The 17433-nt window shown below is 39.2% G+C and overlaps 1 protein-coding gene across 2 annotated transcripts in view; it reads left to right on the top strand.

Moving 5' to 3' along the window:
• The window catches only part of LOC139728134 (SLIT-ROBO Rho GTPase-activating protein 3-like), a 100160-nt gene that overhangs the window by 65058 nt on the left and 17669 nt on the right, over positions 1-17433 (top strand). For both annotated transcript variants that reach the window (XM_071639096.1, XM_071639106.1), the window contains exons 7-14: positions 3079-3300; positions 4861-4965; positions 10540-10722; positions 11260-11344; positions 13008-13038; positions 13967-14063; positions 14624-14684; positions 15134-15211. In XM_071639096.1, coding sequence (XP_071495197.1) covers positions 3079-3300; positions 4861-4965; positions 10540-10722; positions 11260-11344; positions 13008-13038; positions 13967-14063; positions 14624-14684; positions 15134-15211 — 862 coding nt within the window. The remainder of the gene's footprint in view (positions 1-3078; positions 3301-4860; positions 4966-10539; positions 10723-11259; positions 11345-13007; positions 13039-13966; positions 14064-14623; positions 14685-15133; positions 15212-17433) is intronic.

The following is a 17433-nucleotide window of genomic DNA, read 5'->3' as shown; positions in this document are numbered from 1 at the left end:
TGCGATCATGCCTAGAACCAAATTGGGAAGCATTCCTTTTTAGTGGGCTTACTGGATAATATTTAGACACATGCTTCAAAACAGGATATTTTCTTGATGTGACTCTGAAATTGGGCCACCTGTTATATTTGTGATACATACCATCTTTTTCACTTGGATCAACCAGGGTAGATAAGGCAAAAACACAGGGACCTTCATTGACTAGACATATTTGTGTAGTACCATGCAAACTAGCAGCTGATATACCTACTACAACTGTCAATCTTTTACACTGGTGACACCTACCCTATCTATGTAACTGCATTGGTGTACAAACAAAATAGCATCAAGAAAAATGAGTGTGCTATATCAGGCATTTTATCATGTCTGCATATTGGAGATTGTACATTCATGTTTTACATCTCAGGAACTGTTTTTTTTTAGCTCACCTGAGCCGAAGGCTCAAGTGAGCTATTGCAATCGCTCTTCGTCCGACGTCCGGCGTGCATCGTGCGTCGTGCGTAAACTTTTACATTTTCATCTTCTTCTTGAGAACCCCTGGACCGATTTTCACCAAACTTGGCAGGTAGCATCCCTAGGGGGATAGGATTTCAATTTGTTCAAGTGGGCACCATACCCCACCTGGGGGGCCCCCAGAGGGGCCCAAACCCCCCAAAATTAAGGAATCTTAAAAAATCTTCTTCTCTAGAACCAGAAGTGATAGAGCTAAGTTTATACTATGAATTAGTACATTGATGACTGTAGTTTCAAGTTTGTTCATGGCGGAATCAGGGGTGCCCCCTTGGGACCCAGGGGAGGGGGGTGGGGAGGGGTCCTAATGGGGCCCAAATTGTACATTTTCATCTTTTTCTTGAAAATGCCATGATGAATTTTCACCAAAGTTGGCAGGTAGCATCCCTAGGGGGAAAGAATCTCATTACCATCAAATGGGCACTATGCCCCACCTGGGGGCCCCAGGGGGCCTAAATTTGGACCGAAATTGTAAATTTTCATCATTTTCTTGAAAACCCTATCACCAATTTTCACCAAACTTGGCAGGTAGCATCCCTAGGGGGATAGAATCTCAATTCCATCAAATGGGCATCATGCCCCACCTGGGGGGCCCCAGGGGTCCCACCCCCCTCCTGTCAGGAATCTTTACAGATTTTCTCTAGAACTGGAAGTGATTGAGCTACATATACTGTAAGTTAACCCTAACTAGACCGGCTATTTAGGTAGCTGATCGAGCCGGGGGGGGGGGGGCCTCCCAGGCCCCCCCCCTCCAGATCTCGGCCGTCGACCGTGCGATTGCGACGAAAATTGGCACACACATTGCCTATGATGTAATCTAAAATACCTTGAAGTTAATTTTTCAAAAAATTATCATTTATGCTAAATTATGCTAATTTATGCATAATGATGCATGAAATCAGACTATTTGGTATAAATCACAAAATAAAGCTCAAAACAGGCACAATTTTTGTGTTGGTATTCTTTTTAGTGTCCTTAGCAAATGTAATTAAAAAAAATTGTGATATCAGAAAAAATTCTTAAGTATTTTATTGTTTTTTGCATTTCTTATGTATTTCTCTGTTTTTTCAACTTTATGTTTTTCATTGTTTTTTCGATGAAATTTGTCTGCGACATTGCTTCGAACAAGAAAATATGTTATTCATTGATTTTAATCAATAAAACACCAAAATAATCATGCTTTTATGAAATTTGCCTGTAAGCACAGTTTGCATTGAAATTGTACACGAATTCACGTTTTTGAGCAATATTTGGTCTGACATGCATGTACATATTTATGCGTAACTTCTGAACCGCGCGCCCGGGCGTCGCAAATTTGGTGTCAAAAGATGCGGGAGACTTGAAAGAAAAAAGTCATGAAATGTTGCGGCGATAGCTTTTTGCGATTGCGATACATCGCGCAGAACGTCGAGGGGGGAGGCCCCCCCGCCTAGTTAGGGTTAATACAATGAGTCAGTGTATTGATGACTGTTGTTTCAAGTTTGTTCATGGGAGAATCGGGGTGCCCCCCCACCCCCTTGGAACCCAAGGAAGCGGGATGGGATGGGGGTGTCCAAATGCGGGCCTAAATTTTCATCTTCTTGCTGAAAACAACATAATGGATTTTCACCAAACTCGTCAAGTAGCATTCCCATAGGAATAAGATCTCAAAGTGTTTGAATGGGCACCAGGCTTTCCTTGGGGGCCCCAGGGGTCCAAACCTCCTAAATTAATGAATATTAAATAATATTTTTCTCTAGTTCTTATCAGAAGTGATAGGGCTTTAAGACTTTTTTCCCAAGCTGCATAATCCAACATTCTATAAAGTACAGTGTACTTGGCAGGTATTTTTACCAGTGTGATGGAATATGTAAATGGACACCATGCCCCCATTCTCAAAGCTACCCCCACCACAAGTTTCCAATGTTCTCAGGTAAGAGTCTGCAAGAATGCACGGTAGGTGAACTTGCGATACTCAGGTGAGCGTGTGACCCCCGGGTCTCTTGTTTTATGGTGACATTAAAATTTGTTTCGATGATATACACATATCTTATCATTTTATTGCACTGTTACTGAATTTACTGTTGTTTTGAAGAGAACATGTACAATGTGTACCAGCAGACATGCACCAGGTAGTTGCTGTTCTATAAAGTAGCCTTGTAAAGTGTAAAATATTTGCAACAATAAATGCACACTTTTGATAAAAAGCATCTTGTTAGCTGGATACGATTTAATGCTGCTACTACGAAGTACTAGGGCATGATTTGATCATTACATATTACTTATATCGTCTACCAACTCACTGCTGAACTGGGAGGGAGCTTCAGGAATAAAGTCATGTACTATGATTGAAATCATTTTGCACTTATGATTTCAAAATACTCCAAAACAATTCCTTACCCGGGCAAATCGTGTCAGCCAGACAAGGTTCTTGGTAATCCCTTTTGATATATTGCAAGCAAATTCAAGAAGGTAAAAGATGAATTTTGAGTCCTTCTGAGAAGTATGTTCTAACTGTTAGTAGTTCAAGCAGGCTTCATCCATTGCATCTATAGAAAGTGTGATATTTGTCTTGTTTTATTGAATCAGTGCTTAGACCTTGGCTATGTGCGCAAGACACAGAAGATGCTGTACGCCTTCCAGGCCTCCCAGACCCAACTACTCAGACTCCAGCAGGAAGACCTGCAGCGGCTGGAGCTCAACATCCGCAGCATGAGTGCATCAAAGGACAAGGACAGCTTCCTGGAGACCCATCGCCATGCCTTCACCACGCCTGAGACATTCCAATTCATCCCCCACGGAGGAGACACGGTGAGTTACTGAGGAGCCCCTCCAATGGTCTCTGGGTAGGGATTGTCATGGCATGGCTACTGACAGTGTACACATTTTATTATGCCTGCTGAATGTGTGCTATGCAGCCGAATCAAAGTACCCAAGAGCACTCACTGACATAGGTGCCTTCAATATGAACTTCTTTGCCCTGCTCAAGCTATTAAAGGACAAGTCCACCTTCATATACATAAGGACTGAGAGAATACAGCAATATTAGTTGAACATATCAGTGAAAGTTTGAGGAAAATTGGACAATCCGTTCAAAAGTTACGAATATTTTAAGTATCTGCGCAGTAACTGCTGGAAGAGAAGACTACTACAGTGTATGATGTCACATGCGTACAACTATATAAGGAAAACAAAAAGAGAATTTCACAAAACTTTACTTTTTGAATAAAGTGCACATTTCTTCGACTTGCTACTGACGTATGTTAAGGGTAATATTATTCTCCCTGCCTTCTGAAAGAGAGAAGTCAGATGTTCTTTTGTTATGCGAGAAAAATGGAAATATGTTGAATTTTCTTTATTCTTTCTTTATATCGTTGTACTCATGTGACATCACAAGCTAGTAGCCTTTTCATCCAGCCGTGACTGAGCAGAAACTTCAAAAATTCATAACTTTTTAACAGATTGTCCGATTTTGCTCAAACTCTCACTGATGTGTTCTACTAATATTGCTGCATTCACTCAACCCACATGTCTATGAAGGTGAACTTGTCCTTTAATAACAAATAACAATGAATGGTTTGTTAATGAGTGCACCACTTGTACATAGTATGTAGATGGCTGTGGCTGTCCTGCACTCATTGTGTCCATACGGAAATTGAGAGAAATACAAGAATACATTAAATGCCAAAATGATAGAAAGTCAAAATAACAGTTCTTAGTGTTTCATGGCAGTGGTATTATATAGGATAGAGTCTGTTGAAGCATCATGTTTTATGATTTTATAGTATCAGAATTATGTATGTTTCCCTTCATTCTCCCAGGGCTGATTTGAAAGCAGATCTCTTGATTCATAGATGAAATGTACCCTCTCAATATTACAAGCATTTCATTCACCATAAGTTCAGTGCAAATGGTGCTCCAGTGTAGTCATCATAGTATTTGCTATCTTTTACTGTTAAATGTGATATTTCTTTAGATATCCTTAAAGAGAGGCTTTTGAATGATGTGAATACTAACTCAGATATCTTTCCCTTACCAGTGCTAATTGCCATCTATATCAGTTTTAAAAGTAATTAGGTAGGCATCTCAAAATGACATTCCATTTATTCAAATGCAACTGAGATCATTGTTTACACTTGTATGATTTGCATCTGACGGGACAGCACATCCATCAGCTTATAGCATTATCTGATGTTGTTCAAATACAGTTGAACAAACACATTCTCAGAAGTCTCGTCAGCTTTATGCAGTGTATGAGTGTGTCCAGCATGTGCCGCCGAGTCCTTGCATTGCATCCACTCCCAATGCACTTTGTGCCTTGTGAGATGAGATGTGAATCAGTCTTCCCACATCTTTTCTCATGGTTTTCAGACGACCACGATGGTGGCCGATATCTACCCGCTCTCCGAGGAACTGAAATCAAAGTCTGACAATCTGAGTGGCCGCATCAAGCACCTAGAGACAGACACGAATGAGGTGAGCAACTTTCCTCTCCTGCGTCAATATTTGAAGAGACGAGAAGAGTTGGGGTGAATGGTGTGAGTGAGTGGCGGACAAATAGATTTGTCTGGGATTGGTTGGCCGTGCTGGGCAAATTCTGGAATAGACAAAATTTTATGCATAATTTTTTTTCCCCACTTCGACTGCTGGGTGATGTACCAAGCTTTGAGTGTGATGTGCAAACATTTGGGACTCTTACTGAGCTCAAACTGGGCAGCCGTCACTCTGAAAGGAATTTCAATTTTTGCACAGTCGATCCATGTGGATCGCTACTTCATCATGAATGCATGAGATAAAGAAATGTTTGCTCGAATGACCAAAGATATCTTTGTATCAAGTCAGTGTAATATCAAACAGACCACGGGTAAGGAGTGAAAGTACTTGATGAAATGTCGCAGATTATACAGCTGCTGTGAAGATAATCTCCAACCATATAAATATAAGGGCTTATTGGGCTCAATTATCCTGTTGATCTTTGGTAACATGAAGGCAAGATTAGCTTTAGTAGAGAACTATTTTTTTTATTTTGAGCAGCCTGAGATGACATCATTGTTTTCCCTCTACCCTAGCCTTTTGACAAGGCCTCTTGGCTGAGGCTTGGAATAAAGACTAACTTCAAGGCAACGAGTAAGTGCAAGACCAAGTTGCGCAGCCCCCTTTTATAATCTGACATGAATTTCTTATTTCACAACTTTATTTCTTCTCGATTTTGCTACCCAAAAGGTAGCAACCAACCAGAGACCACATTACTCACAATGACATCAGTGTGTTATAAATATGCATAAGCATGCAAATACTGTAGCTTGCTCATCGGGACTCTCTAGCGCAGCCTAGAAATCAGCTCATACTATAGTATACCACTATGATTAATTCATGAGAACATGAATCTTTTTCTTTGTATGGCACAATGTGCCTGGTTGATGGTTGATACCATTTGCTGGCTATTGCTAGTCACCTGGAGCAAACCACAAGGGGTTGGCATCATTTGCCCATTTTCTGGTGCAGACTTGCAGGAGGACAAGTTCACCATGTTAGCACCCACTCTTTGTGATGAATGAAGTAGGATCTTTTACGTGAGTGAGTCATGAATCCGTCACACTTGTGAACTCCATCTACTAAATGTCCTACCTGAGGAACAGAGCAATTTACACTCAATGGGAATCGAACCCGAGTTGGTTGATTGTGATACAGGTTTGCTACTGACTGAACCATACCGCCCTATAACATGAATAATTCATACAATCACGTACATAGTGAAGTGGCAGGGAAAACCTAAGTTTCAAAAGGCCTCATGGCTGCGCCACTTGGTCTCGCGTTCACCCCTTGCACGCGATACTCGTTGCGGCAAGTTAGTCTCATTCCTCAGCCACGAGGCCTTGTCAAAAGGCTACCGCTCCCCCTGTTCCTCTCACCCATGGGGAGCAAGGCATCTTGAAAAGCCATCAGTGAGAATGGAACACCTGCAATGTCGGCGTAGATTATTCCATGAGTAGCTCCAGATGGGAGTCATGCTGAACCACATCCCTCCCCATTTATTAATCACGATACCAGAGGGGTGGTGGTGAGGATCACAGACATGAGAATTGCCTTTGTGCCTCTCATCCAGGGCCTGCCAGAGCCACAGCTAGGGCTTTCACACTTTACTGACTACTTGTATAAAACATGTTTCTAAACACAATTCATGCTAGTCTTAATTTGTATTTTTTCTTGTTTAAATCTAAAATGCAAACTTCAATTCTGTTCAAGTGCTTAAGTCTTTATAGTTTGCATTGATAGTTTCATAGTCTGACCTCTAGAAGCGATTGGGGAGGTGGAGTCTGCCTGAACATGTACTCACTTCCTCAGTGGTGTGTACATATAATATACAACATATGCAGCATATCAAGAGTTACACATTTGATTTACAGGAATTGGTACTTGTGACGCAGCTATTGCATGCAATGTTCATCTGCAAATAGTTGTCAGCAAGGCAATTATGCAAGTGTATGCATGCCCAGTAACTCTAAATACTTTTGGAAATGCATTTCAAAAGATGATTAAAACAAGTTTGTTTGTTTGTATGTTTGCTTTTTGTATGATAGTGAAAGCCCCCTACATGCACACATCATGGTTTTGAGTCCTAGGTTGAGAAAGGTTCTACTACAACTAATTACAGAGAGGATGATGTATCCTAGACAAAGAAAAAATGTATTCTTACAATGAGAGTCATAGGGAGATCCTCTTGTCTTTAGGGCCTATATTGGATTTCAGATGCAATTGAAAATGAAAACTATGCTTGCACATATACAATATACAATGATATTCATCACTCAAATTTTCAGTTTATTTTCATGACATTCAGCAGGACTATGAATTGAAATAAATGTAATATCATAATGAAAATTAGTATTATTTTTTGTATTATTGTCTCCCTCAAAAGCCATATTCCCTGTCAGAAATCTAGCCTTGTGAGAGTGCACTTCTCCATCTGTGTTATTGATCTTGTAGCTTAGTGTGTATAGACTGGCTGTATGTGCGCTCGTGGAAGCATACATGATATGTTTGGTGTGCCGTCTTTGATACCGCTCACACAGCGTAATGTCTTCCCATATATGTGATGAGAGAGATGGCAGGGTAATCAGTGTTCCTAGACCGTAACGAATTGAACCTTGATTTTGTTTTAACGAGCGGCAAGGAGAGGTTGCCCCTGATTAACGGCAGATAATTATGACTCGAGAGAGCTAGAGCGAAACCTGGCGGCCCATTTTGCAGTTAGAGACTGGATTTTTACTTCATCCGAAGTATGGTCTGTACAGTCATCTGTCTGTGGGGTTCTAGGAATCTATTAGGATCTGGTGCCAACCAATATTTGTACACCATAGGATATCCTTGTGGTCATTAAATTGTGTAGTAGATGAAGAGATCCTTGTTTACTGGAAATATAGATAGGAAAATGTCTACAAATAGATGTAACATATAGATATGATGTATATTATGCACATTGAGTAATACATAAATGAGTATTGAATAGAAAGGTAAATGGACAAAGTGTTATACATGTATTTATACAATATTGTCGCTTTTCAGAAGGAAGTTGTTGAGGAATAGATGATTTTACTGTTTCAAAAATATTTAGTATCAAATGGATCACTCAAAAGTTATTTTCCATTTTCTGTATTAGCTGTGACATACATTGTACACCCAATATTATGTATTGTAGAAGGTAGTTTAAACAATAGTATGAAAATTTCAGTGTTTGAAGTAAAGATGTTTGTGTCCATTGTGTCATGCAGTATATTATAAACAGAAATAACTTTGTTCAGTATATTTAAGGTCTGTTGGATGTTTGACCTCAAATTATTGAAGTGATCCCAAGTTTAGCATTACAGTGGACTCCCATTATAACGAAGTCCTCGGGACTGGCAATTTTCTTTCATTATATCGAAATTTCGTTATAACAGAACATATAAACAATAAAAAAAAAAAAAAAAATAGAGTGGATAACGTTTCAGCCTGAATTTGTACTTCATGGTAACCGGAATTTCGTTATAATCTTGTTCGTTATAACGGGAGTGCACTGTATCATTAGGCCTGCTTAGTTAAATTGACTGATTATAAGGATTCTAGTATTCTTTCTCCCTCCCTCTGCACATTCTGTCTGACTGTATATACTTGCAAGCATACCTATGTGTGGGTGTGTGTACAGCCCAGATTGTAATAGAGTTTAGCTTCAATCCAAAACAAATACTGGAGTGCTCTTTTAGCTCATGATAAGCAAAATGGGAATAACGGAACAATTTTCCCAACTTACCAGTGTGAGAAATGTACTTTGTCCTTTGTCATTCTGTTTGCCTGTAGTATAGGGGGGGGGGGTGATTGGCTTTGTTTGTTTGTTTTTTTAGTCACAGCAGCATGTCATATTTGCTTTCGTGTCGCAGGTGACTTTTATCAGAGAAACAAAGATAAAGAAATCTGGATACAATTACTGCCAACCTCATGTGTAGGCACAACTAAGATACGTTCTTGTTAGTTGATATCCTTCAAATGGTTCCATGACATTTGTTTGTGCAACAATTGCTCTCATGAAATATCTGCATGCTAAGCCAAACATAAATCTTACCCACAAACATAATCCTAGCCCTTATCCCAATCCTCACATCAAACTATAACTGAAACTTTATTACAACCCTAACCCTAAGTCCTTGGAGAAAATAACACTGGAAACATTGTTGCAGGAGCAAATGCAGTGTCAGGCCTTCAAATAGACTGCATAAAACAAAGGAGCTGCATGCTTTTGTAATGAAACGTGACCTGAAATTCTCTGATAAAAGACAGTGAACACTATGTACTGTGCCAGGGTTGTGTTTGAAGAGATTCTGCCACCCAGACTTAAAGTGTGGGAGGTGAAAGAAGGCATACTGGCCAACCTAGATAGGATTCTAGCCTCTTACAAACATTTGCCTTCTGTGTGCAGAAATCAAAGTCAAAATACATTGTGTCCCAGATAGTCTCTGTGCGTGGGCAATTAGCAAAATGATGGAGTATGCATGCTTGATTTGTGTCTGCATACTCTCACTGTGTGCTGTCATAACCAATTCCTGGCAAATTGATCAAATCCTTTTTATGACCAAGCCTTGTCTCATGACCAAGCCTTGTCTCATAACCACACACAGATGTATCTGCCTAACTTGCCACAGAGACTGTTCATTATCTTGAATATAAAAATGTTGCCGTACATCATCAATCATAATCAGTTGTAATAAGTGAAACCCTTGACTCTGATATACTTCAAAACCCTATTAATGTATTACATCAAATTCTGATATTCTCATTATTGTCAAGCATTTCTTCTTCTCATGATAGAACCTGTTTGCTCTCTATACTTTGGAAAGATTATTGCAATACTGCCTGATGAATCAAAACTAATTAGTGCAGATTTACATTAGTGGAAATTGTTGGTGTGTAGCTTACCATCATGGGAAACTTAATTGTAAAACCAAAAACATCCGTGGCATGAAACTTTTATGAATTGCTGACCATGCAAAAATCACAAGTATATTACATGTACTAGTAAAACGGATTTGTTGAACACGCACTGCTGGTTGATATAAAACACACAACAAAACTGAATGCGCACTACTAAACATGCATAGGAGTAGTTGACTTCAGAATTATTACTCAGCCTGACTTGAGCTGTAACATGCACAAGTGTATACATACAGTACTCGTATGTATGAATTGGATTAATTCCATTACTTGGAAGGTGTAACTGCTTATTCCTCTTGAGTGTACCTTAAACATACTGGAAATAACAAACTGTGCACTTTTATCCATCGTGAACCTTGCCTATCGATCTGCAACAGTGAAGAAAAAAAGCACTCTATTGCGTATCTTACTTTTGCAGATCTGTGCTCTTTGTGAAATTTTTGAAAGTTTCATGCACAAGGAAAATTTCTGGTTTTACCATAGTCGTACAGCTTGTACAGTTTAGTGACTTTAATGTGTAAAAATTTTAGATTGAGATCAGTTCAGCGTATCCCCTACCTGACCCACTATTCCGTTGATGTGTAGATCATGAAGACGCTACAAGACATGCAGAAGATGTGGGCAGACGACACTACAAACCTGGCTGATGAGGAGGTGCAGGCACAGTTCCGCATCCTGAAGGCGCACGACTCCAACGCAGAACTGTCGAGGGTGCCCTCCATGAAGCGACCTCGCAGCAACCAGGAGAAGGAGCTCTACTTTCTCGGTGTAAGTCTCACGCGTCAACGCTTCCTGCTGAACAACACTGGAACTTTCTTTTCTGTTTGAAATTGTGCGGCCTTAATGCCAGTGAATGCAGTTTGTGATATGCATGTTTTTGTTTTCTAGATGCATTATTATGTGTGACATCAGTGACGCTTGATTGGGAAAGTACAGTAGATTAAAGATCATTGGATGTCAGCTCTTGAATAGACAATTAAGCCTGTATGTCTTTAAAAGTGTGAAGATTCTTGTTAAACTTCCTAACTTCTTACTCTCTTTGATGAAATAGATGATTCTCTTATGCATTTTTGTTTGTTGTTCTTCAGCTGTATTGCAAAATCGTGTCAATGCACTTGAAAAATAAAACCTTCAGGTTTTATTACACTCGATATCATGGGCAGTAGAGTGTGCATAAATGTAATCTACAAACAGATAAACAATCCAGGGAAAACTGAAGAAATTGTCCAAGCGGCATGCAAGATGTAGGTTAACCAACCCAGACTTAGGTCATCATATTTTCTTTCTTTTCTTCCTCCATATCAGAAATTCAAAGAGAACCTTGAGAAAGGGAATGCATTGGCACGTATGCAGTCCAGACAGGAGCTGATGAAGGCAGCATTGGGATCAGGTAAGATAGACGTAGAGTCTCCTTCCTCTGACGGCAGAAACTTGATGGTAGGGTTTTACTGTCAATGTTTATTGCAATTCTGTGCCCTTCATGTCAACTGTGTCCATTTTGTGCGAAGATAGCATCACATGTGTGGAATTTGAACTCCAGACAGTATAGGGAGTTGGAAGTGTGAAATGCAGGGCAGTGGAATAGTTTGGTTTGCTGTAGAGTTCCTTAAGAGTCGTTGAGATAAAGCTTTCATGTTCAGATACTTAATGACCATGAGTAAGGTATTTCAGGAAGTCTTTGCATGGTACCTTGCCAGTTTGTGGCAACAGCAGAATGCCCTTCAGGCGTTCCAAAGCTTGTTGAATTTTCAAAAAATCCTGATTAAAAAAAAGACACACACAAATTTGGCAAAGTTCGTACGAATACATATGTGACCCGCTACAACAAAATGATCCTAAAGTCGGGCGAGGTCAATTATTTGAAAATTGCATGACACAATTCCCTAATCTTTCTGCTTTAAATTGATATATAACACGTCTTATAAAAATAATCGGCTGCGGAGATATCGATGTTTAAAAGAGAGCATGTCAAGACGTCTGAGAAATCACTGTTTCGAGAAAAGCGCTCTAAAAGTTCTCCTATATATACGACGCAATCACAATCAAGAGACACGCCAGTCAGTATTCACCTCCGGACAATAGAAGTTAAGCCCTAGCAACCCCCAAAAAGCTTATTCAAACACAGCGTCGGCGGTCTCCTCACCGACCAATCAGTAACCAGGATGTCAGGAGAAGCGGCTAGGCATAGCGCAACCCGCCCGCACGCACCAGTCGACTGGGCAGTGTGCGAGCTTCACGCTTCGGTTAGCGGCAAGCAGCAAACTGACCAATGAGATCACTCTGGTCGTTGTTAGGGGCGGAGCCTATGTGTGGCGTTCAATCCAAATGTTCGAACCAGTTTCTGCTTCGTTGAAACGCCAAAAAAACATGGCCCAGAAAAGCAATTTTTTGGTCTTTCCTTTCATCATTTTGCTTCAAAATTTCGACAGATGATAGAAGACATGTCAAACTCTAATAATATGTCAAATTCAGAAAATCGTAAGTTTTAACCAGTTTTGATGCTCTAACTTCAAACTCGATTTTCACGGCTTCGACCGTGCGCGACATTAGGACCATTTTGTTGTAGCGGGTCACATATGAATTTATATGAAAACTAGAAGCTTAATTGCAGATTAACAAAGTAACACAGGTGTATTCAAGTTGCCACATTTGAGATGTTATGTCTTCTAAAAACTAGCTACAATTTGTATCTTAGCTTTATGAAGTCACCTGAGTGTTTCTCTCCATTTGATGAATTGACAAAAGAGTTCATCTGTGGAGAAGTGTGATGGTGGGTATTAGGTCTGGATTTTATTCCAGGGATTTCACTCCCATTATCGTGAATTCCCACCGTCTAGATTCCAAAGATGTGTATTAGTGTTAAAATTGCTTATAAAAACAAGACAATTTCATGAAAGGTAGAAGTTTATATGATGAAAGTAAAATGACAATCTTAAAGTTTAAAGTGGGTTGTTACAGGGATGATACTTGGCCATTTTAGAGGATGGTGCTGATATAACATTTTTGGCTGCGATTACTCATTGAATTGTCTGATTTTGTTAATTTTTTTTCAGCCCATGAATCCAGTGGCACCTCTGGCTCAAGGTATGTATTTGCTGCTGACCTTTTGTCATGTAACATGTTTGCACAGGGTGTTAAAATTCACAAAGAAACTCTTCTCTCTCACAAGGTTATTAAAAAGATGAACAGATACAAAAACCAAGGAGAAAAGTGGAGTATAATGACACTACTAAACACAATATCTTATGTCAATACATCTGCATTTGTCAGTTGTATCTACTATATTAGGAATAGAATATATGTCAAGATATTTTGCAAGGTTTTCCCTGACAGTCTTGCATAGTTTAATTAAACTGTTATGAAAGAAGTAAAAATAAAACATTTTTTTTTTTCTGCATGAAAATTGTCACAAAGGTGGGATGCCATGTTCCATCTCAAGTGTCAAGAAGCTGACATGCAAAGAACATAATATAGTTAGATTACAAAAGGAGGTGAGGTATATAAAAGAGGATGTATGTTTCCACAAATAATCCTATATTCCAAATTGATTGGAATGAAAGTGCTGGGGGGGGGGGGGTCGGGGTGGAGTTCGATATCCTGTGGAATGTTTGCCTTCAGCTGTCAGATGGCTTTGAGACACAGCTCTCTGTGGCATATAGGAGTTATTAGGCAGCATCTGTCTTTATGACATTACTTCACAGAGTGTTGAGGATTTAAAATTAAATTATTCTAGCAGTGACTGATGAAGTAGATTCAATAACTTTGAATCATTTTGTCAGAATGTAGTGTTTACCAAAAATGTTCCTCTTTGCATGGAAAGAATCATCAGAGTTAAACTATTCACTAGTTTGTCTTTTGATCCAAAGTATACCAAGTACCAGTAATGAAAATTTTGAGCTCAACTGATGATGTGTTGTACTGGTATATGGATGTGTTTCTGTGGATGTGTAGATTGTTGTTTGAAGAGGACCTGTTACAGATAGCTTTTATGTCACTGATATTCTATCCACAGACCCCTGAATCACGTTCCTAAGAAGGAGAAGCTGAGGGAGAGACCAGGCTCTGTGTACATGCCTCTCTTTGGGGGAGATCTGCAGCAGTACCTGGATGTGAGTATAGATAGAACGTCACATGAAATACAATGTTATATGAAGGGAAAGAAGGATGTCAGTGTTAATAGCAATTATGATGTAATGCTCCTCTCATCCTTGTGATAGAAGTATTCGATCTTGCATCCCTGGAATGTTTGCACCATCTCCTTGACAAAAGACTACAATTTTTTTTTTTTCTGTAGTGGGCTAGTGAATCATACTGAGCCTTGAGAACTGTTTGTGGCATAATGTCACAAGTTCTTTGGTAAATGCGTGCTAAGAAAAGCCTGTCAGGAGTTGCAGCACACATTACTTGCATGGTAGTAGGGAAGAGTAGCCCTTTCTGTGACTTCATCTAGCAAAGACTTTATAAGCTTTATGTGGTATATTTGCTGTATATTTCATCACATGTGACTGTAGAATGTCCATGTATTAGAGCCCTGTGTAAACAGATGGGAGCTGGGTGCCTTTTTAATGTTCTTAACTGACAAATGGTGTTATATAAATGCTGGTCATAATCGTTGTCGTCATCATCATCAATAGTAACGCTGTTGTTCCTCTGTTTCCTTATATTGCAGTCTGGCAACTTTCAAATCCCACCTATCGTTGCAAGCTGCATAGAGTTTATCACAGTATATGGTGAGTATACATGTTGGAATTTGTGCGATATCTGTGTATGATAACTTTGGGCTTCAGTCTGACCACTCAAAAAGTTATGGACAAATTTGAATATAATTTTCAGGAAAAGTTGATAAAGATTCAAGGAACAGATGATAAAGACTCAAGGAACAGATGATTAAATTTTAGTAGTGATCTGGATCAACTACGGAATTCAAGCTGTGTGTATTTGAGGAGGTGCTAGGGACACAGCAAGAAATTAACAGAGACACTGTACTAGAAAGGATTCTTTATCATTGTGAAATTTAGCTATTTTTAGCATATATACATATATATGGTTGGAAATGAGCTTTGCTGAGATCTGCTCTTCAAGTGCTTTTCTACTTCTTGTTTTTGTAAGAGACAGTGATATAAAATGACTTGATTGGATGATGTTTTACCTGCTGATGATTTGTTTGTTTGTTCTCTAGGCCTCCATCACCATGGCATCTTCCGACTACCAGGCTCTCATCTGGAGATCAATGACATGAAGGAGCAGTTTGAGAGGGGTAGGTCTTACCTCATAGCTGATTACTAGCTAAAGACACAATAGATCTGTTTGATGTCATTTCTCTGCATAGAAGTGAACGGCCACGCCAAGTCCAGGAAAATCTCACTGACACAAACCCACGCACACACATACTGTCACATACACTGACATAAAAAGGAAATCACAGAATTTCCTTCCATTTCAAAACGGTTTGAATGAAGATGTCCTATCTCTGATAATATCTTCTTTTATGAAGAAAAAAAACAAGCAGATATGCTGTGAAAGCTGTTTATGTATGGACAAACTTTGTAACGGTCATTAATTTTTACAGTGTTATTCTTCTTCCAAGAGCATAGGTAAAAAATGTTTAAGTACAGATTTGCCTAATTGTGCATGTCCTCATGGTAGAGACTGCAGTCTTCTTCGGAATCTTCTTCTTCGACAAAGTACAGGCCACAATATGGTGTATCAGTGTACCACATTAGATTTGCACACAACATACTGTACTCATCATCACACTGCTATGTATGTGTCCATGCAAACTTATCGAATAACTTGAACACATTACACTTACCTTTATGCTTAGTTCCTGTCCAAGCATTTCATACAGAATAGTCAACATTTTTCTTTGAAAGAATCTTGTGCTGTCTAAATTTCTTAGTGGTTTAAAGACAACAGAAGTTGTATTAAATGTACATTCCTTCCCTTGCGTAGAACCTTCATCCTGAATCATTATCTTGAACATTCTATTAGTTTTTACACATGCACTCCTCAGTTATTGATACATGTATGTTACATGTATGATCCTGGAGGTTAATGTTATTATACACTTCACCCTATGGATAGAGGAACACATCATCTTTATTTATTTGGGGGGGGGGGGTGATTAAATAACAGCTACCATGTTTTAACCTTCCTTGAGCATATATATTCAGTATCTGCCTCCACCCCCCCCCCCCCAAAAAAAAAAAAAACCAACAACAACAACAACCTACTATCAGTATACTGCACATATAAAGTCTCTGCAGAAAATGTGCATTGAGTTGATTATAGTGTAAGCTCTCAGATTGTGCAGTTTCATATCTTATTAAAAAAACAACAACAACAATGAACACTCATAGTTTGCAGAATATTCATGGCATGATGCAGTGTGTACATTTCATCTTATGCCTCCTGACAACTGCCAGAGCATGTAATGTGGATGATACTATAGCCACACAAATTGATGTGTGATTGATCATGAGCCTGTTTTCTGTGCCACTTGATGGGACTAATGAGTGGGAGAGTGAAACCAACACCCATTCTACGAAATCTTTTGGTTTCCTTTTCGTAAGGCAGCAGACAATCCTGGACAATGCCAAAGTGTTTTTTTTTTTAAAGTGTATTTTGTCACAGAAGCGTAGCGAACTTGCAACTGTAGGACGCTAGAAAGTTGAACAGGAAATCTGATAAGTGGCCAGTAGTTATTGTAGATAGTGTTTCATGATGAAAAGGATTAGGGTTGTTTTTATGTCTCCTTCATGAAGTGGCGCTGGATGCATAATGTTGTGGGTTGTCCATCTGTGCATCCGTAATCAGTTTGTGGAGGACGTAACTTGAGAACAGTTTCAGGTAGTCAAACGAAACTTGGCGTACCGGTATGTATGTAAGAATGAAAGAAGTTGTACCCATTGAAATGGGCGTATATGCTCAAGGTCAAAAGTCAAGGTCAGATACTAAAATTTCACTGTGTTCCTCATATCTCTACAACGCTTGAATTCATTTTCATGAAACTTAGTGTATACATGTACAGACGTGGATTCTTCATGGAAAGTTTTGGGACATAAGGTCAAATGTCACATAAATATGCTAAAATTTCACTTCTTTCCTCCATATCTTGAAAATGGCTTAAAGTATCTTCATGAAACTTTGTGCTTCTATGTGGATTGCCTGACATTGATTCTCTTTGGAAGTTCTTGGGTCAGAGATCAAAGGTCAAGGGTCAGTGGTCAAGTTGAAATGGTGAAAATCTTATGCTGAAATTGCACAGTTTTCTCCATACCTTTAATAGAAATCATTGAATGTACTTTATACACTTGCATTTGTAGGAGGTATACAATTTGTAAATGCATTGTCACACAGGGATTATGCAGGGAAAATTTTAGACTGTGAGGTCAAAAGTGAAAATACTAAAATTTCACTTGTTTTCCATATTTTGAAAATGGCTCAAAGTATTGTCTTGAAAATTGGTGTATGATTACC

The sequence above is a fragment of the Diadema antillarum genome, unplaced genomic scaffold, assembly GCF_040938485.1.
Source record: "Diadema antillarum isolate AM-2024a unplaced genomic scaffold, OU_Dant_1.0 scf00000018, whole genome shotgun sequence".
Lineage (NCBI taxonomy): Eukaryota > Metazoa > Echinodermata > Echinoidea > Diadematoida > Diadematidae > Diadema > Diadema antillarum.
This window is presented reverse-complemented; position numbering and strand designations above follow the sequence as displayed.